The sequence below is a fragment of the Elephantulus edwardii genome, unplaced genomic scaffold, assembly GCF_000299155.1.
Source record: "Elephantulus edwardii isolate Elephantulus edwardi_28Jun2011 unplaced genomic scaffold, EleEdw1.0 scaffold00038, whole genome shotgun sequence".
NCBI lineage: Eukaryota > Metazoa > Chordata > Mammalia > Macroscelidea > Macroscelididae > Elephantulus > Elephantulus edwardii.
In genome coordinates, this window is record NW_006399788.1 from 21283152 (window position 1) to 21305387 (window position 22236).

At 46.3% G+C, this 22236-nt stretch overlaps 1 protein-coding gene across 1 annotated transcript; it reads left to right on the forward strand.

Annotated features, from left to right (window-relative positions):
* The first annotated feature begins 327 nt into the window (after positions 1-327).
* Positions 328-4753, forward strand: LOC102861005 (serine/arginine repetitive matrix protein 3-like). Its single transcript, XM_006884936.1, has 2 exons — positions 328-394; positions 4011-4753. The coding sequence occupies exons 1-2, from the start codon at positions 328-330 to the stop codon at positions 4751-4753; spliced, it is 810 nt and encodes a 269-aa protein (XP_006884998.1).
* Positions 4754-22236: the final 17483 nt, after the last annotated feature.

Consider the following 22236-nt stretch of genomic DNA (forward strand, 5'->3'; position numbering starts at 1 on the left):
CAGGGTTTCGTCCTTTTGTACTTCGGGTCACTGTGATTTGGGGCAGTCTCAACTGGCGCCTACCAAGTTTGCCAATAAAGTACCTAAGGCCCAAAGTTCAGTGTCAGTAACAGAGCAGTCCAAACTCTGGAAGTGACTTGTTCTCAGCCTTCCCCGTGGCTGGTTGTGTGTCTTCCATCAAATCATCCTTAATCCCTCAGCCCTAAACCTCATACTCAAGAAGTGTAAAGACAATCTGGAAGACATCTGTTTAAAAAAATCTCTTTATAGATAAGGAAATAGAAGCAAAGCATTCCAAGTGACTTATACGTAGATTTGTGTGAAATCATGAGAGTGAAGGTGGGCAATACTGTGGCGGGCCTTGAGGGCCAGAAACTTACAGGGGATTGGCGATGTAGGGTATACATTCACCCTGTCCAACAATCAGAACAAGGACCAAGTCAGAGCCCTGCAAATTCTGCCTCCCACACTGTTAATTTCTTTATTTTGAAGGATTGAATATTTATGAGTCCACAGGGCAGTTTGGGAAGATGTTCAACCTCGATTCAATTCCAAGATTCAAGAGATCCCTGATTTGGTCAGCAGCTGCTAACCAAATGGTTGAAGACTTAAAGGGAGCAACTGCTCCTCTGAAGAAAAGATGAGGCTGTCTGCTTTCGTGATGATTTACAGTCTTGAAATCCTCAGTTGTTCTAGTCTGCCCTGCAGTATCACTATGATGGCAGTGCGGTGCATTTTGGTTTTAGTGCCAATTTTGGCTCAATTGATTTCCAGTCTATGAATGTTGGTGACCCTTGACCCTTTACCATCATCCTCATGCCCTCACTCCACCCCCATCCCTGGCTGGATCTGGATCACCCTTTCCACCTCCTGGCAAAGGGTGGGGCAGCAGCTTTAACCAAGGTCCTAGACACCTAGGCTCTAGCCCAGAGCCCCAGCTGCCTTATCACTAATCCTCTCACCCACCCTAGTGATTGCATCAGGGTGAGGAAAGTTTGGCTTTGGGATTCAGATTTATAAAGGGGAGATATCAGTACCGACAGCAAGCAGCACATTGGAGGAGACAGAACAGGGTCTCTGGAGACCTAGTCTTGGCTATGGCACGAATTACCTGCGTGTCTCTAGACAAGTCTGTAGTCCTTTCTGGGTCCTTCCTAGTCTCCTCATGTATAAAATTAATCCCTTCCAAATCCATCACTGCATTAGTGTCAAAGAGGCTGTCTGGGAACTAGGCTAAGTGTACCTGAGGCCATGGCCACCCCACTTAGCCGTCTTTTCCAGAGATGTACACTGTTCAGAGACAAGATGGAAACCAATTTTCTACATTCACTTCAGCAAGCTAGTTTTCTCTGTCTCATGTTAGAAACTATGGAAGATGTCAAAACACAAGATTGTGTGGCTTCCAGGAGCTTAGAATTTAAGAGAGAGGAGTATGTAGACAGGCAGATGCGTAGGGACACTTACAAAGAAATATACCGTGTTACAGATTATATATAGTACCCATGGGGAAAAGGGAAGTGATTGGGGATAAAGATGAAAGTGGTTCTGTTGCTGTCACTTGTTTTATATCACTCACAGTGCCAATAACTTGCCCACAGTGGTGCTTGTGTGTTCTGAAAGAAAATTTTAAAGCTGAAAGAAAAAAGAAAACAAAAACCCCAAACCTCAAACTGTTCCCATCAGGTCAATTACAAAGTGGAATCAAATTACTTCCATTTAAGTCTTTGCTCCACCACCTAGTAAACTGAGCAAGTTATTCAATCAATCTGTATCTTGGTTTTCTCATCTGTAATATAGGAAAAACAAGTGGTTGATGAGATAATCTCACAGATAGATGAGATAATCAAGTCACTTAAAACATGTGACACCAGGGAGCTCTGGTGGCCTAGTGGCAAGAAGCTGCACTGCAATCCCACAGGTTTGCAGTTCGACTCCACCAGATGCTCTGCTGGGAAGGAAGGCAGATCCTATTTGATGGTGTACACACACACACACACACACAGTTTTAAAAAAATAAAATGTGTGACACCAAATCTAGCAAACAGTTAAGTGTCCAGTATCAGTTACTACTCAATACATGTTTGATTTGAAGTTTTCTTATTATAACTCAAATCTTTTATCATACACAACCTCACATTTTAAGTGCCTTCCTGGGCACACTCATTATCTGTAGTCATGACAAGTCTCTTTCATTGTGCAAGAACAGGAATGATCCCTAGGATAGAATCACTTGAGACTCAAAAGAGCATGATTTGGTAATAGACATTTTGGATGATTTAAAGTCACAGGATGTTGGTGTACGACCCTGAAGTTAATGTAGTCTAGTTTCTTCATTTTACAAGGAGTCCTGGTAGTACAATGAACAACGACAACAACTCCACTGCTAAACACAAAGTTGTCAGCTCAAACACACCTTGGAGGTCTGCCTCCAGAAAGCAAGGGATAGTTCCACTCTGTCAGACAGGGTCACTGTGCGTCAGAATCAATTCAACAGCAGCCCCAAACAACTTCATTCTATAGGCAGGAATCTAAGGTTTGGAGAGTTAAGTGACTATGCTGTGTAATTCAGCTGTTGGTGGCGTCAGGGTCAGAAGCCAGGACTCTGGGCTTCCAAATTAATAAGCTTTCACAGAACTCCCTTTATTCCTCACACTGACCCTCCTGGTCTAAGCTGCATTCTACAATGAGTGCCTGGGATCATAGCAACGTGGTGTCCTTTTCCAATCCTTTATACCTGTTCAAGACACCAGATAAGGCATCCCATAAGCTTTACATAAACACTGAAGAGAACTCCCACTTTAGGAATGTTTCCAAATCTTAACTGGGTTTTTTTTTTTTGCATCTTATTTCCATGTACTTTACCCTATATATCTTCTTCTTTGCTTCATAGTGTGCCTGCCTTTAGAGAAAAAGACTACTTGTTTTCTGGTTTCCATGTCTCTGTCTATTAGTGCTGGCCTTTGAAACGAAGTGAAAAGAAACAGCAAAATAAAGTTTAGTTTCTTAATGTTTAATGTTGTCTCCAGTGTTGAATTACTCCTTTCTTATTCCCTTAAAGTGCTTTATAGGTATTGTGTTTGTGATCCTTGTATTAATGTCACCAAGACTTTCATTATAGGGACAGGTAAGACAGGTGGGAGCTAAAGCAGCCTGTTCTTTTCCTCCAGTCTGCCAGATTAGCATATAATAACCTAGCCAAGTTTCTTCTCAATCGAACCAGGCCACTAGAAAAACTAGACAAGAGCAAGGAGGAGGAAGGTGGGAATGGGAAGAAATAAAAGTTTCAGAATGAAGTTCAACCTCATCTTTTGATGCACAGCATATGAGTGGTTTGGGTTTTTTTTGTTGTTTTTTTTCCCCCCCAATTCTCTCACCATTGTTGTTCAGTAGATATTCTTCTGTGGCTGCAAGATCATAGCAGGAAAGTTTATAATTCGTTTTCTGTGAAGAGTTTTATCAAAGAAGCAGAATTTATTAGGCTTATTTTAAGAGACTAGGAACGAAAATGCAAACGGTCAAATTTTTAAAGATTGTGACTTTTTAGTGGCAAGATATTTTTTCCTCTCCATGGCTGAATTAAGACTCTCTTGGAAAGTCTGTTATCTCGAAAATACCAGAGTTATACATCACTAGACACAATGTTCAAAAGTGCCACTGTTAGAATGTTTTGGGGTTAATGATGATGAATCACCTACAATTTATTGATACTTATAATGTACTCTGAATGTTAGTTCATTAAATACACAATATGTTAGAAATAATGTATTTTGCACTACTATAGAAGAACTCTTGCTCAATCAGAAAATTAGAAACCTATAAAAAGAAACAAAAGCTCATCTTCACATTTAGGTGTTTCTATTTTCTTACTTACCTATCTTCTTACAGATATATAACATTTTTCATTAATTCAAATTGATTTCTCCTTTTCCCTGATTCCTCTTCCCTCTTATACATCGTGAAACTGTTCTCATTGCACACCTATGTTCAATTTGATACTTCTGGTCGCTCAGTCCCCGCCTTGAAGGGCGCGGCACCTTTCCAGGGGGAAGAAACTCCACTGGAGAAGTGCGGGGCCGGGGAGCCTCTGAGTCCGAGGACGCCGGTAAGAAAGGAGGTCCCGGTGTGGATCGCGAGGGAGCGGGGCGGCCAGTGCGGCAGCGGTGGCCTCGGGCTCACCAGCGGGAAGCAAGCGGAGGGCGCGCACAGGGCTCAGGATGTTGGACCCGAAGGGGCACGCGCTGCAACACCTTGGAAAGGGGGCGCGGACCGGCAGGCAGAAAAGGAGCGGAAAGAGAAAGAGGCCGCAAGGAGGAAACGGTGCTGGCGCACTGGGCGCCAGGGGGCCAGGAGGTGCTTCCGGCTGCGGCGCACGGGCCGCCCCTCTCCGGAGCCGAGCCTGGCCGCGCGCCGAGGGGCGGGGGCGGCAGGGCCCGGGGCGCTGACCTCGAGAGCCGAAGAGTCTGCGCCCGGTCGGCTGCGCCGCGCGGGCGGCCCCGGGCCTCGCCTCCTGCCGCCTCGGGTTACGCGGCGGCCATCAGCGCGCACCTCATTAATAAGGCCTGACAGGCCGCCGGCTCCGCGGCCATCCATCACGCTGCCGGCGCGGGGCTGCGCGGGGCGCCGAGCCGAGGGGAGGGGACGCTGCGCGGGGGCGGGCGGCGCGCGGGGCGCTGGAGCCGCGGTTGTGCGAGAGCGCGCGCGCGCACGCAGGAGGCAGGAGCCGCCCTCCTCCTGCGCCCGCGCCTTCGCTTAGCCCCGAGGCTCCTCAGAGGGTCTGCAGTAAAGCCCTGGCGGGCGGGTGTGTTCGGCCTGGACCTCACCAGGAAGTAGGATCGACACTAGACAAGCTCTTAACAGACAGGGGTGATTCAGAGCCAGCATTTTTCTGTCAATCAACAAATATTTTACATTAGTCTTCCTCTTGTGTCTAGTCTCTTAAATACAGTTTCAAAGAACCATAAATTTATACATGATCTAGCACATCTTTTGTATTTCACAGATGCCAAGCAGAGAGCGCGCCAGAGGGGGAGCCAGGCGTGCCTGAGGTCGCACAGCGGGGGGGTGGGGGTGGCGTGGGGTGGTGGAGGCTAGGCCAAACACCAGATCTCAAGGCTTTTAACTTCCAACCACACTGGCACTTCACGGTTGATGGGCACCTTTGCCATTAAATGTGCGCATTTGGAGAAGTGCATGTTGTAGATTCTAGATCCGCCTGCCATTTGCAGGACTCTGTCGGATTTGCCCAATTCCTGCCACTCCTCAGTATACGAGTATATGTGTGTGCATTCAGATCAGAAAGCGTAGTGTACACGTACACATAAAAATAGTAAAGTTCCTTGAATTCATCCACTCTATTCAGTCTTCAAGGAGTTAAAATGGTTTCCCTTTATCTGTTCTTGCACTTACTCCCAATGAGGACTGGCTTCCTCGTTGCCCTAAATAATCTGATGACCAAACCCTGTCTTTTCATCCTTCTATTTCCAAAGTTTTCCTTGGTGTCTGGTATTCTGTAGGCATTCAATAAACGTTTGCTGTATGAATTGCAACACTAGTAAAGGAATTCAAACGAGGTTCAGAAAGAACTCCCAGAGAATGGTGTCCAATTTCATTTCCTAAGAGAGAGACTACAGCCTACATACAGTACTGCCTTTGATTTACACAAATCTTTTCAAGGGTTAAGTCAAATGCTGTCCTGGCCCTGGGCTTCTTTCTTTCCAGAGCACAATCTGGTGACTACACTCTCCTAATTGTGGATTTTTGCATCTGTTTCACTTCTTTCTTTCCTTTCCCACCTTTTGGTTCTTTTATTGCTTAATTAGCAAGTTCTTCAAGAGTAGGGATCAGAATAGCAGATAAGTTGACAAAGTCAAACCTCTTTGTTTCTAACTGGGAACTCAATATTTTGTGGATGCTTTGTTTTGCTTTTGTTGTTGGTGTTTTTATTGGTGGTATTTAATTTTTTAAAAGTAAATCTGAAGGATGAAATTAAAATAACAAAAATAGTCATTATTGAGGGGTTTCTGTTAACCTTAACATTTATTTTTCTCCATTACCACAGAGATATGGCTGGAATAAGAAACAACAGCATTGCAATAATTCTGGGAAGATAGAAATGATTATAGTTGCACACACACTTGAATTGAAGGGGGAAATTAGTGAGTCATTCTGTAACTCAGGTAGTCAGTAGCTGTGACACTCTAATATGATTCATTAGACTAAATTTCTGTGAATACTAGTACATTGTCCTCTTTTTACACTCTACTTGTAAACTAGCCTGCCCATATAAAAATCATGAACTATGGATGAGTGTAATGAAAAGTAGCAGAGAAATTGAAGTCAGATTTTCTTTTCATATAGAACTGTTGAGGATTGATATAATCATGTACAGGAAAGGCCATGTTTGACCAAATATTTTACCCTTGACCCATTAGGCAATATGGAACCATTCTCAGGAACAAATTTCTTCTTTGCTGAAAGTCCAGACCTTAACTTACACTTGCTTTATGGATCCATCTGGGCAGAACATGGTCTCTGCTAACTTACTGCCATCCAGCAGGTTGCCTAAGGAGTTGAACAATGGCTAAAAGTTGATCTAGTAATTCCCAAGCTTTTCTGCTGGCTAAGAGAAGGCAGGATAATTTTGTTTGGATATTACTTTCCCCACAGCCTTCTGGGCAATGTGAGTGCAGGTACAACTGTGTACTACTGTCATGTGCCAGCCAGTGGAGTTATGCCTCAGGAGCAAGGCTGGTTGCCATTCCTGTGGAACAAGTGGGAAGGGTACATAGTGAATAGGATTAGTCTTAGAAACGGAATCCTTTTTTAAAAAGAAATGCAAGGTTTTCTTTTGTGTATAAATTACTCTTTTGAAAATATTTAAATTAAGAGTCAAATATGTACCAGAGATTTGGAGGTAAAAGAATATGAGGCAGAGAGAAAAGACAGAAATTGAAGACTCTTATCCTAGTCCAACAATATTCTGTTTTTTCCCTTTTTTCAATGGTTATATATATAGAAGGGTGGTTTGCATACAGAAATTCATCCTTCTTATCAGTTTTATATGTTTTAACCAACACACATTATGTAACTACTAGCCTAATAAAAATATAAAGAATTCTAACACCATCTTCCCAAACTTTCTCTTCTAATTTGTAGTCAACTCTTTTCCCTTCCCCCAACTCTAGCAGCTCTGGTTCATAGTCTGTTTTTGCTGATTTCCTAGTTTCATAATAGCATATACATTTATATCCTTTGTAGTTAGGCTTTTGAATCTGGTTTCTACCACTACTTAGCCTAAAGCATTTGAGATTCATTCATGTAATTGGGTTTATTTGTAGCCTATTCCTTTTTATTGCTAAGTAGTATTCTATTTAGTATGAAGTAGTATTCTATTTAGTATGATACTAGTGTTTGTTTTTCTATTTCCAAGGTAGGGGCCATTTGTGTGGCTTTTAATTTTAGTGTTTTTTTAAAAAAATTTATTCACTGTTGAAAATTTTCTCCCCCCTTCCCTTTCTCTCTCCCACAGCCTGTCTCGCAATGCACCCCTTGTTCCAGATTGTTCTCATATATCCAAGGTGTAATCACAAATTCCTTTCGGACAGTTCCTTCCCCATCTGTTGTAATGCAGTGTTATCAACCCACTCTTTCCCTATTCACTCCCCAACCCCTCTCATATCTGTCCTATTTTATATCAGCAGCGTTAGGCTTCCAATTTTGGGCAATTAGGTGTATTGTAGATTTGTAAGATACAGAATCCTATTTTGTAAATTAAAATCCAATATATTTACAGTTTCTCATCCTGATGCATATTGCAAATATTACATCTGTACCACGGTTAACTAGTTTGAGGTGAGGATGTTACTTCTGACAAAAATGGTGTATGAAAGGAGAGAGTGGTGGAATATAAACTCAGCTTTGAAGACAAATTTCTCACAGAGGTGATTAAGAAATTAATCATACTTGCCTGTGTCTTACTCTAGCTGTTCTCAGCACTCTATCACCATCCCAGAAATAAACGGTAGGTGACTGGGGATCCCCAGAACCGTCATCCTCTAGATGGGGGAGCAGACCCTACCTGTACAAGGAGGCTCCACCCAACCCCTGTGTTGAGGTGGTCTGAAATGGAAGAGAGAAGTTCAACCAGCGGAACCGCAGGTGGTTCGCATTTCACTCAAATCTTTCGGTTAGGTTCTAATTTTTTCTCTGGTTAGTGGTCGACTTGCTTGCTGTTCATTAGCACTTCGCCTGACCCGGGAATGGAGGCAGTGGAAGAATTCCTACGATTTAAAAATAATACCACAGTTTAAATGGAAACCAACTTGAAAGAAAAGGTGTTCCAAGGATCTTTCTGTATTTTTGTTCACTCAGATCAGAAAAAAAAATACCTTGTGACCGAGAATTGGAGGTCTGATATTTCAAAGCTCCTGGGCTCCCCTTTCCTCTTTCTGCGTCCTTTGAAACCAGAAATACTTTCAGGCTTGAGCTCCTGCTGCGTGATAGGGAGCTGGGAGCCCTCCTTGCGCCCTGAGTGAGTGTAAAGGAGCAGTCACCTCCCCCGCCCCGTGAGTGTTAGGGAGCTGGGAGTCCCCCTTGAGTCCCAATGGAGTGCTAGGGAACTAGCACCCGCTCTGTACTGGCAGCTGCCGCAGCCAAGAGAGTGAGACACGTTGCTGCCTTGGCAAGACGCCTGGTCTGCTCAGGAGTAGGGTCTTCTCCAGCTAAGGGACAGCTGGCCTTTTGGCTCCCACAAGTCCCCTAGTGTCTCCATTTCTGACTTTTCACCATCAATGAGGTGGGGTCCGTGAGGCTTAAGGGACAAAACACTGTTATTGCACTTGGGCTTCGAGCTTCCTCGACACTTTCCTGTCTCTTGCCGCGCGCCAAGTCTCGGCGCCTGCCTGGGCGTCTTCCCCTGCGCGGGGTCACCCCAGACTCCCCGGCTAGAGGAAGGGAGCCGGGTCAGCGGGGCCCTCTGGACACCTCGGGGTGGGACAGGACGACCTGTGCGGAAATAGCCGGGCCTTGGTGCTGGACACGCGCCCCTGCAGGCCGCAGGAATGGTGATCCGTGGAGATCCGTGAAGGGGTCTCGTGCTGGCTGCGCTCTAGCGCTGTGTCAGCATTGCTGCCTGAGCTCTCCTGGAGTGGGGACAAGGATCCCCTCGACTTCAGCGTGGTCTATCCTTGTCTCAGAGCTCCCCTCTTCACTCACAGTCCCAGCCTCTTCCGTGCCCATTTCTTCCTTTGTCTCGCAGCCTTCATCCTTGCCTCTAGGTCCCTTTTTTCCTATTTCCCATCTTTCCTAGATCGCGCTCCTGTTCCTTCCCTAACGTCCTCACTCCTCTGTTGGGAAAAGTGGTCAGGGTAAGAGAGGAAGACTCCCCAAGAAGATGGTCCGACATAGTGACTGTGTAACAGCCGGGCGTAAGCACACCCGAGATGGCTTAGGAGGGCAGGAGAGGTCGACTTGATGGCAACAAGCCACAGCTATCCACACAGCTCTCTTGGGGCTTCCGTACCTCCTCTACCTTCTCTGCTTTTATTTCCTCCCCCTCTAACATTTTCCGCCACTGAATATTATGTATTTTGCTTACTTGTGATTTATTTTCCATATAGAAGAACGTACTGGGAAGAAAGATGGGCAGTCTCCTCTCTTGTGATTTGCTGCCTCTGAAGACCCGATGGAAAGTCAGCTATGAGTCAGTTCCAAGTTGAAGGTCCATAAAAACAACATATAGAACGGAAGCTCCTTAAAGACAGAATTTTTCCCGAATTTTTTTTTAATTCAGTGCCAAGCACATTGAACGAAACTGGCACAGAAAAGAACTTTGAGAAGCAAACTTGTTGCTGTAGTGACTGCCCCAAAGGATTTTGCTGTTCTGTGGTGTTTGTTGTTTGGTTTGGTTTTTGTTTTGTTTTTTTTTTTTTTTAATCTTTAAGGAAGCAGGTAGTCATACCTTTCTTCTGCAGTAGTGCTGGGTGAGTTCAAACTGTTAACCTTTAGGCTAGTGGTTGAGTTGCAAACCATTTCTTCCCTTTAGTTCCTTGACTCTATCCTGAGACCCTCCACAGGTCTCTATGTTCAATAGATAGAGGATGAATTACATTACGACACAAATAAATACCAGTCTCCCCCAGCTTTCTCAGCTCTTTGTCTCATTCTTCACTGCTAGAAGCCTTTGCTCTTCTTATCCGCATCTCTGCCTATCTTCTTCTCCTTTATCTTGTTTTTCAGTCTCTTTGCTTCTATACACACATACAGAGAGAGAGCAAAAGAGCGAGAGAGCCCGCGAGAGCGAGCATGAGGGGAGGGGAAGGGTAGGGAAGGGGAGGGGGAGGGGAGGGAAGGGAAGAGAAACAAGGGAAGAGAAGAAGAAAGAGTCCATCTTTTACCAGACAACTGCCACCCTCAGCACTGAGGGCTCTCTGACTAGATTTGTTTGCCAGTTAAAAGGCTGGCTTTGCATTTGAAATCTCCCTGTTCTTACAAACATCAGGACCTAGAAACTCCACAATTTCCTTTGGGACAGCCTAGGTTTGGACAGGTGAAGGACTTGAATCGGGTTAATGAACCTGTTTGTTAATGAACAAACAAGCAATTCATTGCCTTCCCAGTCGTGCTGACTCACAACAGACCCTCCAGCAGCTTTTCAGAGGCAGTAAATAGCACAGGAGGAGATGACCCATCATGAACTGGCTATCTTGAGGGTCAACCTTCTACGCTGAGAAATGGTGGCTATACTAAGCACCTCCTGTATGCTGTGTATTGCAAGAGAGATATTTTCACTGTCTCTCGGTGGTGCTCTTAGCAACTTTGATGGATGGTATTGATGTTATTGCCATTTAGCCAGCCAGACTATTGGAGACCATGGACACCAAGAAGCACTGCTGATGGGGCTCTTGTAACCAAAGGGGGTTTTTATTGGTTAGTTTTCAGAAGTTATCCCAAGATCTTTCTTCCTAGTCATCTTATTCTGGAATCTACTCTGATGAAATGTATTGAATAGTATAGCAACACACAAGTCTCCACTGACAGATGTGGTGGCTAGATAGCAGGTACTTTGGCAAGAGACCAAAACCTGAGTTTCTGGCTTGAAGGGTGAGAATTCTACAACCAAATCAGCACTGCCCCCTGAGGGATGGTATAAGCAACCCCCTTTATGCAGTTTTCACAAACATTTATTGAGCACTTAGTGTGTGTGCTAACATGATGGATGCCCTCAGAGTTTACATTCCAGTGTGTGTGTGTGTGTGTGTGTGTGTGTGTGTGTGTGTGTGTACCAACCATATATCAACCAATGTAAAACTCCAGGAAAACAGTAAAACCAAAGGGTAGAGCAAATGAACATATTAATGCATATATTCCAGAAATACTGACTGGGCTCCTGCCTACTCTCACAACCTATGTTGCAACTTCTAAAGTCCCTGACTGGGAGGGAAGTGGAAGGAGGTCCACGGAGTGAAATAATGATGGGGGTAGGGGCAGTGTTTCACCAGGAAAGATCTTAGAGGTGGCTCCTTTGGTTCTGAAGAGAAGAGCATCTCCTAACAGCCCAAAGGGCATGGACTGTGAAAGAGCGTGGAGGGTTCCCTGTGTGGTTCCCTCCTAAGGAGAGGGAGGTGGAGCAGGGGAGGAGGTAGGCGAAGACATCTGTGCCCACTTGGCTTCCAGTAGTGGCTGAACACTGTGTTCTGCTCTTGCTGATGCTCTAGAGGTGTGAGCACTTGCATGAGAGAAGGAACTAGGTTTCGGTTCTACCCTCAGTTGCTCCAGGATCTGAGGAGTGCTCATCTTGTCCAAGCTTTTGGCATCCTTCCCAAACACAGCAAACATTTAAAAATATTCCTTTTCACTTCTTTCTCATGGCATCTTAGATTATCATCCATCAACTGCCAGACATGAAAGAACATTTGTTGTTACTATGTTGTTGTTAGATGCTGTTGAGTTGAGCATGACTAATACTGACCCTATTAGCAATTGATTTGAACCCTGTTCTGTTCTGGGCCATCCTCACAATCTCTGACACACTTGAGCCCATTGCTGCAGTCACTGTGTCAATCCACCAGGCTGAGGGTCTTCCTCTCCTTTGTTGTCCCTCCATCTTCCTGAGCATGATGTCCCTCTCCAAGGAATAATCTCTCCAAGCAACATGCTGGCAGTATATGAACAAAGCCTTATCACCTTTGCCTTCAAGGAGCACTCTGGCTACATCTCCTCCAGGACGTATCTATTTGTCTTTTGCCAGTCAATGGGATATTCAGTACTCTACTACAATACCATACATAGTTCAATGATAACTATTCTTCTTCTGTTATCCAGAACATTTAGACATTCTGGAAAAAAAGTAAAACACCAGCTGAAAGAGCTGTTCATGTAGAAATCCAGTGCTCTTAATAGAGTAGGGAGTTAGATGCTTCTTGTTAATTGGTACACTGCTTGCTGTGTACCATGAAGTCTGAATTGACCCATAGCTGACTCTTCAGTGGGTTTTCAGAAGCAGTAAATCACTTGGAGGTGTTTGCCAATCTTTCTCCCAAAGAGCAGCTGGTAGATTGTAACCTGGTAACTTTGTCTTGATGACAAGAAGCTGCATTGCAATCCCGAAGGCACGCAGTTAGAATCCACCAGCTGCTCCCTGGGAGAAGGATGGGCAGTCTCCACATTTGTGATTATGTGTCTCTGAAAAGCTGCTGGAGTGTCATCTATGGGTGGGATCCCACTTGAAGGTACACAACAACAACAACAAAGCATCCGAGCTCCCTAGAGGAGATAACTAAGACTCAGAAATCCGCAGTGAAGGCACCCTGTCACAGAGAACCTGGCTCTGCCTTTGGGACATGTGGCTTAACTTTTCTGGTCTCTGTGTTCTGGTTTGTAAGGTAACATACCTCTGTTTCTCTCTCCCTCTTGATGATGTTGTTTTATAAAGAAAGTGGGATTTGCATGTTATGTAATCTGTAAGTGGGTATAAAATATGAGGAGATGTGCCATAAACGCATGCCTACAGCACCATAAGCACGTCTAGGGGGTGGGGAAACTTGTCAACGTCAAATAGTATTAAAAAACAAACAAACAAACAAAAGACCCAAACAAAAAAACCCAAACCCAACCACTCCAGAATTTAAAAAGCCTTGCTCTTTTTTTAACTCGAGTTCTGTCATCTGGATACCTAAGATTGCTTCTGGGTGCCGGGCTCCTGGTAGAAGAAAGTGGCGTCTCTAAACCCACCTGCCCCCATCCGGGGAAGGATTCTTTGTCTTTATGGTCCTGGGCTCTGGAAAAGAGGAATTTGAATTTGAAAGGAGTCTGGTTCTATTTCTGATTAACTCGTTCTCGGCTTCCCGGTGGTGGAGCCGGCCCTGCCCCGCAGCACCCTGCATTCCGCTCCAGGGTGGATGTGCTGAGCGCAGGGAAGCTTGCTGTCAGGCCTGAGGCCTGAGGGGACCTGAATGAATTGTGCCCCAGCCGCCCAGGTCTAACTGGGTGAAGGATGGGGGGGCGGAGATTCCAAGGGTCTCTGAGGACCGGCTTCTCATTCGTTCAGCGCGGGTCACTTCGTACGTCTATGCTGGAGCCCGTTTTGAGCAGGTCAGCCTGGCAAGCCTACATCACAAAGGAATTTGTTACGTAGAACAAGGGGTGACTTTTGCGCTCCCCCCTCCCAACTCATACTCTCTCAGGGGTTCTTGCTCTAAGATTTTGGCGACCTTCGGGGCTCTGGCTTTCCCTAGCACCATGGTTTCCTGGGTGTAGAGTCCCGTGAGGCCCAGGAACTTGAGGCTGTGACCTCTGACGTTATTCTCTGCTTCAAGCAAACCAACCTCCCACCAGGAAGTAGCGAGGACCCACTTGTATTCCAATAGCACCATTTTTAAAAATACAACTCCCCCGCTCCCCCCACTCCCCCCACCCCCCCAAGAATACTAGAATTTAGCCTGAGTTGTATAAAATGCTTAGTTGGCAATTGCATTTCTACTATTAAGGTAATAGGTAATGGAGTGGCCCAAGGCTCAGGGACCTTAGTGGATGAGAACCAGAGATGGAGGGAGGGAGGGAAGCGGGGGGGAGAGAGAACACACATCTAAAGAATTCTTTTTTTCTTACTTATTTTATTTATTGATATTTTAATGAAAGTTTATAGATAACTTGGATTTCCATTCATTCATTGTTGCACATTTTCTTCCCTGCTCCTCATTAGAATACAGTCCCGTCCCCCCCTCCCCACCCTAGTCCACTTTACTCTGCAGCTCTTATTCTGGACTCTTGTTATGCCAACGATACCTAATCATGTATTCCTATTATGCAGTTTTCTCCCTCTTCTGTTTCAATGTTGTATACATTATTTATCCCCTTTTTTCTTAGTTTCCCCCAGTCCTGTTTTTATAATAGTGCCATTATACAGTATTTTGTCTTTTTGTAACTGAGATACTTCACTCAGCATAATGTCCTCCAGGGTCACCTATTTTGTATAATATTTCATTTGTTCTTTGTTTTTCAGTGTTGCATAATATTTCATTGTGTGAATATACCACAGCTTCTCTATCCATTCATTTGTTGATGGGCACTTGGGTTGTTTCCAACTCCTTGCTATTGTGACCAAAGCTGCAATAAACATGAGTGTGCATATATCTACTTCAGTGACGGTTATGGTTTCTTTAGGGTATATTCCCAGTAGTGGAATTGCTGAGTCAAATGGTATTTCTATTTCCAACTTTTTGAGAAAGCATCACTCTGCCTTCCATAGTGATTGTACCATTATACACTCCTACCAACAGTGAATAAGTGTTCCAGTTTCTCCACAACCTCACCAGCATTAGTTGTTTGCTGCTTTGTTGAATTTTGCTATTGTTACTGGGATGAGATGATAACTTATAATTGTTTTGATTTGCATCTCTCTTAGAGCTAAGGATTTTGAACACTTCTTCATGTGTTTGTTCACTGTCTGAATGTCTTCTTTGGTGAAGTGTCTGTTGATATCCTGTGCCCATTTTTCAATTGGGCTGTTTATCTTGTTGTGGCATTTGAGTATTCTGTACATTCTAGATATAAGTCCCTTATCTGACATGTCATTACCAAATATTATTTTTCCCAGTCTGTGGCTTCCCTTTTTACCCTGTTGGAGAAGGTTTTATTATGTGCATAGGGATTTGATTCTTAGAAGGCCCCATTCATCTATTTATCCTCTCCTGGTTGTAGGTTAAAGAATTCATATTTGCTTAAACCTCAAAAATTGACGCTTCATTAGACCCAGTTTTTAATTAAAAAAAATAACACCAAAAAACAAAACAAACCAAGTAGATCAGAGTTGTCCACTGGGTGTCATTCTCCCTGGAGACTTTGGGGAAAACAGAAATTGTGAATGGGGGCAAGCCCAGTAACCGTTTCCTTAAAAATAGGCAACCGCCAAACATCAGAGCACCAACCCCCCACCCTTTCTCAACAACTTCTCAAATGAGAGAAAAGGCTGGGAGTTTGGTAGCGACCGGATAAACCCCCTTGGCAGACGGGCCGAGGCCTTGAAATACTCCTCGCTCCTGGCAACAACGGCGCCGGCGGCTCAAGGAGCCTATACGTCTCAGGGAGGAGAGGAGAAAAGCGGGGATCCTGGGACACCCCAGAAGAACAGATCCCTGGGCCACCCACTGATTCGACCTTGAGTCTCTTTGGGGTAGAAAGTGGGGGCTCGGCCCAGAGAAACAAGCCATGAGAAACAGGTACACGTTTTTCTCGGGTGTAGCCTCGTTCCCAGGGCCACAGACGCCTAGGTTTTAGTCCACCAAGGTCAGCGCCAGTAAGGCTTGGTATAAATAGCTACGGTCCTGGGGGGTTTCTCTTATGCAAAATCCTCATAAAGAGGACATTCTTCCATCAGCAATCTCACAACAGCCATGTAGAGCAGGGCATGTTATTTCCCCCACCACCTTAGAGAGGAGGAAATGGAGCTTAGGGAAGGTTTAGCAACTAGCGAATACGAACACCCGCTGGCCCCTCTAGCTACCACCCACTTTGCTCTGCTAAAGTCCGAATGGGAGCGTCCTGTGACCTTGACGCTGGTGAGGACGCTCAGAGGGCATCTCCGTCAGACACTGGGTCCCAAGATCCTGGCTTATTGCTAAGAAAATTCGGTGTCTAGCCCTGACTCAGCTCTTTGATTCTCTGCTGGGTGAGCTTTGGAAGCAGCCTTTAGGGCTCCGGATCATCGCAGGAGTTATAAATCCCCACGGGGACGAGGAGAATAAGAGGTCAAGGCACCTTCCCGTTTGCCCAAGCGCAGACCTTCAATTCTTTAAAAAGCCCCTTATAGGACATTGCTGCAGGCTTTAGGCTTCACAGTTCGCCTAGAGGCTTCCCAGTGAGGATATCAATCAGGGTAAGGGTTGTACCCCACTCCTCGCCTTTGTCTGAAGGTTAACGTTGGAGTTAACTCACAAAGTCACCTTTCCCGCCACCCACCCCGTTCTGGCCTCCAACATCCCCCCCTACAAGTCGTTCCATCTTCATTTCCCAGTCCTCCGGACTGTGGCCCCAGGTTGTGCAGAGGCGTTAAGCACGTGCGGTTACACCCAGGGCCCTAATCTCGGCGCAACGAAGTGGGTCAGTGTCTCTGCCTCCGACCCACCCGGCTCTGCAAACGGCCTGTTTTCTCCCTCTGGACTTCCACACCTCAAGTTTAGGGAAGAGAATTCCCTGCGCAGCCGCGCTCAGTCCTTCCTCTGGGATTTTCCTGAGAATCCCCAGGAATTGGCCATAATCCCAACGGGCTCGGTGCTTCCTTCCAATCTGCCCTGCGCTCTAGCCCTGTTCTCTGTACCCAGAGTTGCGCGCGAGCGCGCGGGAGAGCGGGGAATCACGACTGATCTCCAACTCCGGAAGCGGGTGTCATCCCTACCCTTCTGTAGGGGCCACACAAATTTCGTGCAGGGTGGCGTCCCAGGCCTATCCATGACCCTAATCTGGCAGGAGTAACCTGCGGGAGGAAGCTGTGTTGGAGATGAGAAATGTGTCTTTTTTTTTTGGGGGGGGGGAGAAGGGCTGCGCAACAAGTTTAACCGAAAGCGTGAGAGCCACCGGCTGGCTGTTATCTGGGGCTGAAGGCTGCAGTAATCGATGGGTTATTTTTACGCGGTAATAGGGCCCTGTGATTGCTCTATTAACCTTTAGACCTGTCTGAGGGACTCAGCGGCTCGCCGTCCCGCTGCGCAGGGGCCTCCAGGGACTGCTGCCGACTTCCAGCTCCAGCAGGTCACGATCCCCTCCTCCCCTCCAGGGAGGGGGCTGCAGTAGCTGGAAGAGCTGTCTCCGCCGAAAGCGCCCCAGACCCCGCCCCGAGTCTCGGAGAGGTGCGGCAGCAGGAGAAAAAAAGGAAAGCTGAGAAGGGTGGAGGCCGCGGGAGATGCGAAATGCCGCCTGGAAGGGGTGCACACTTTACAAGAATAAAGTTGAGAGCTAAATAAACCCTGCAGTCTCCGCGCCTTGTTGCCTCCTTGGGATCTAGGAAGGCAAAAGGCAGGCTTCAGTCTGTGTTCTCTGATTCTGAGGTGCCCAGGGCTTGGTATTTGAGCTTTCCCGAGTCCCAAGTGGGAAGAGTCCCAAAATCTCCAGCTAGCCGGGAACAGAGCCTACACGCGATCCGGGCGGAGGGGTCTAGCCCAGAGAGGTCACTTTCCCTTTATTGTCCCGCCCCTCACCCCAGCGGCTGGACTAACATTGGGTAAAATTGCAAACCGACTCAGCCTCAGGGCGGTGGATTAAGCCCCGCGCCCTTGCGGTAGCACCCTCGAGCGTTTTCCAAAGCTCCCTGCTGCTGGACTTTGCCTGTTGGGGGAGTTTTTCTGAACCGTCCAGCAGCCGGGAGTCCAACCTTGGTGCAACGGCTGCTGCGCACCCCCGCCCCCCGCCCTTCCACGTGACTCGCACCGGCCAGTCAGCGCCGGGCGAGCAGGGACCGGAGGGGCAAAGGCAGCTCGGCCGCGAGCCGGGGGGAGTCGGAGGCTCCGGGCGCAGGGGCCGCGACTTGCTCCGCGCCGCCACTCGGGCCGCGTCTGCAGTGCGAGCTCCCCGCGCGCCCAGGGCCGCGCGCGCCTGGCTCCCCGGACTCGCCCGGGGACCGGTCTTCCAGGAAACTCCCGTCTCGGGCAGGTACGGCTTTTTCTCTCCTTTCACCCTTCTCTTTGCTGCCGGTCCCAGAAAGCCAGGCGCTGCTTGTGTCTGCGAGTAGATAGCTGCCTAGTAGGTGAAAAGGAGACCTTGATCACCTCCTCCATCAAAATGGACCGAAGCGTGCTCGGCTTCTGGTTTGAGATGAGTTGTTTCTTTACATTAAAACAAAGCTTGGCATGGCAAGAGGAGAGGAACATTCGAAATGTGTTGATATGCTTTTTGCGTGAAAAGGGTTTCCATTCTCCGGCGCGAAGCCTCCAGCCCCTGGTTCGAACGCGGTTGGAAGTCGCGGTGGTGACGGTGACTGTGTGGAATCATCCTGACCGACTGGTCGCGGACAGGCCTCGCTCGGCTCTCACACGAAGCGGCACACACGGATGGGTGTCGCCCACCGGCGACTCCGGGGACGCCGAGTGGCGGCAGGAGGCAGCGCACTTGGGCCTCAGGCTCGAGGTCTGGAACTAACCTAAATCGCAGGGCCTTCTCTGTCTTTTCCAGACACTTTGCCCACCTTCTTGACTTCAGTCCAGACAATTCAACCCACGCGGGTACCAGGAAGAGTGATGTCCCTTCACTGGTCATGGATAAGTCCCTGAATCAATGATATTAGGTTGTTTGGCTTTGGGTTGGAGATTTCACCAAGGTATGCGCGGACACCCTGGTGGTGAATTGTAACCAGGTTTGAGGAATGGGAGTCTTTTCGGTTTGAGAAGAGGGTGGTGAGTAACCCGCTTTTTGACACTGCACTGCCAGTAGCGGCCGCAAACGTCGAGGAAAATGACTTCAAAGTATTTCTTGGAAACCAGTCTAGAGCAAGTTCTAGGATTTTAAATAAAATGAGTTATCGTTAGGTGATGACGAGATGTTCCGTACCCTTTAGCGTCTACACACTCCTGGCCAAAGGCAGGAGCAGCAATAGCTTGCTGGTGTGTGAGCAGGGATTACCTTTGAATGGTAAATGGCATTGAATGTCAGAGCGCTTATAATCCTCCCATTCTCAGAAGTAAATCAGACAAAAGCTGTGCAAGAAAGAAAGCAAGAAAGCTGCTTTCTTGTCATCTGGCAAATTTGGGTGACTTTCTTGTCATCTGGCAAATTTGGGTGAATTGGGTTGCAAAACTGGGATGCTGGTCTGGGCCCCTACCTGGAGGCCCAGCCTCACCTGTCAGTCTCTAAAGGGCTTCCTCGGCTAACTCACAGATGCTTGGACTTTTGAAACACTTTACTTTTAGAAAAAGAGTCATTTTGATAGGTTAGTTAATTTCTTGTCTTTCCAACAATGCATGGAAGCATATTTTCCTCCACCTTTTATTGTAGCAGTAATGCATTTCTGAAGTAATGTACCAGCCATTTAAATAGGCAGAGACCAATAAAGATGAGTGTTAAATTTGGGAGGAGGGGGAGGCTGGGAGGACAGTGCAACAGTGAATGACTGGAAGCCCTAAGTCTCTGTAAACTTTCATTTAAATAAAAAAAATTAAAAAGGAAAAAAATATTAAAAAGTTATTCACAAAAAAAGACATGTTAGGTTTATATTGGTTTTAGCATTTATATATTAAAGCTCGGAAGTTAGCATCTAGATCTGTTGTGTAAACTGAATTACTGAATTATAAATCCTTTCCTGCAGTTATAGGAGATAAGTAAATTTAGGACATGATCTTTTAGAACTGCAGAAGTTGAATTGTACTGCAGAAGTTTAGAATTACTTAAAAATTAAATATTGGATCTTTTATTAAGATACACCTATATATTTACTTATTGAGGCCTACAAATTCCTTTTTTGCCTTCATTTTCAAAGAAGTAGGTACCCTCTAACCAAACTTGTTTTAAGAAAATGACCATCAAACCAATAATTTATTGTCTATTTTTGAGAGCAAATAACAAACCATTTAAGAATTAAAGTATGACTATGTGAATACAATGTTATTAATTTCATTATTGGTGATATTGTAAAATGGGGGGGGGAAATAACCAATCCAAGACATAGTTACATAGTATGTACTGGAGATTCTAGTTCCAGAATTTTACAATAAAGGTTTTTGTTCTTTATAGTACCTAATACATCTGAGACACATTCTCATGATGCATTAAAAACTTGTAATAAAAATAATAATAATCAACAGTTATGAAGGACTTTCTTTGTGATAGACTCACCATAAAGGCAAACAAGGCAAGGAGAAAATAAAGTCGTGTTTTACACATAATAATTTATAATCCTCTCTCAATTTTTCCAATAACTCTACAAAAGAGGTATATTTAGCAGATGCATTTTACAGATGAGGAAATTCAAGTTAAAGAATTTTCCTTATATTAAGTACATGGCAGAGTCTGGATTTAATAACATCTTGATAAATTGATTTACTGTTGCAATGGGAAGAAGATAAAACCAAACAGCAGCCAGTGCTGTTCAGAGCAACCCCCTCTACACATGGAGAACAACCCAAGTGTCGGTGGTGTAGCGGACAACTTCAAATTATGGAAGACCTGCTTCCAGTTCCGTTCTGTGAAATGAGAAGAGACACTGTTGTTAGTGGAGCTGTAGAGAAAAGTGCTGAGCAAAGCAGGTGCCCTCAAAAAGACTTGGAGCTCTTGTTTTTATCAGAGAAATTCCGTGGTAAAATAAAAACACAGGATTCTAGGAAACATGTCATCAAGTAGTCTCATTTGTTTTCTGATCGCGTGCGTTGATTGGACCAAAGATTATGTATTTTCTAAATACATCAATCAATTTGGATAGCAGAGTGAATGAAATTTTTTCAGAGCTGTATTTGCAAGAAACCTATCACTGGTCTGGTTTGGCATCCACATGATACAAGGCATTTCCCTCTTTGTCACATGGTTTGAAGATATTGTGGTTCATTTATAAATATTTAGACTGAAAAGCTAGGGTTTTTTAAAAAAAATATTGCAAGTCAATGTATTATATTTTCATAAGACCTGCTGGGCTGTCGCCAGGGCAATGTAAAGATATTTCTTGAACAGTGATACTCGGAGAGGGGGAAATCAGACACAAGGAAGATTCGTATCGCAGGCACTCTGTGGATACATTTGAACTTAGAAAATAATGTGTCAAAAATATATACTTGAAGATGGTAAAATTAAAGTTCCACCTAACAAAAAAGAACAATAATAAAAGTCTGATGAAGGTTACAACTCCCAATGCTCGGTATACCCGCAAGCCTACACCCCCAGGACACGGGCTGTGAGGTTTCCTTGGTGCGGCCCAACGCCCTGGCCTCGCCAAAACAAAGGCCCAGCTTCGCACCGCCCAGCGCGGCCTCTCACACCGGGCCTGGAGAGGGATTTTTATTTCGTTTCGTTTGCAGCTCAGGGGAAGCAACCAAGCAAGGGCAAAGCAAACTCTGGAAACTCTATATGAACTTGTGTCTCCATTTTTGTCGTTCTTCCTGTAGGTCCCGCTATAAGAGCCCCGGGACATCGGGAATCTGGGAATCTGTTGGCGGGACAAGGCGCCAGCCCGCGGGCTCCCTGCAGGCCGTGCACAACTTGCCACTGGGGTGTGAGTATTGACCCGGAGGCCTGCGCCCCTCTCCCAGGCCAGGCATCAACCCAACTGCTGCCAGATAGGACACGTGGCTTCTTCTGCAGACCCCAGGAGACCTCCAGCGCCTAAGGTGTGTTGGTCCCCTTCTGGCCTCACCTCCCGGAGACAAGCACCAATTTCACTGTGGGATTTTTCCTGAGCAATCAAGAACCCCAGAGTCATTTGCTCCAGACTGGGATTGAAGCCTTGTTGGTGCGCTACGTCCATTTGATCTCTACCTCAGAATTTTGGGCTTTGCTTTCTCTGCAACCCCGCAACTGCATCTTGTTGTTTTCGGTCCCCGTGCACGGAACCTCTGCAGCGGCTGGCGGGACAGAGCGAGGAGCGGAAAGCGGAGCGCCGAGGAGCGATGTACCAGAGCCTGGCCATGGCCGCCAACCACGGCCCGCCGCCCGGCGCCTACGAAGCGGGCGGCCCGGGCGCCTTCATGCACGGCGCGGGCGCCGCCTCGCCGCCGGTGTACGTCCCCACGCCGCGGGTGCCCTCGTCCGTGCTCGGCCTGTCCTACC

Coding starts and splice junctions, on each gene's coding strand:
- LOC102861005 (XM_006884936.1), top strand. CDS start 328: ATGAGAGTGAAGGTGGGCAATACTGTGGCGGGCCTTGAGGGCCAGAAA. Junction 395..4,010: donor ACTTACAGGGGATTGGCGAT/GTAGGGTATACA, acceptor CTGGTCGCTCAG/TCCCCGCCTTGAAGGGCGCG.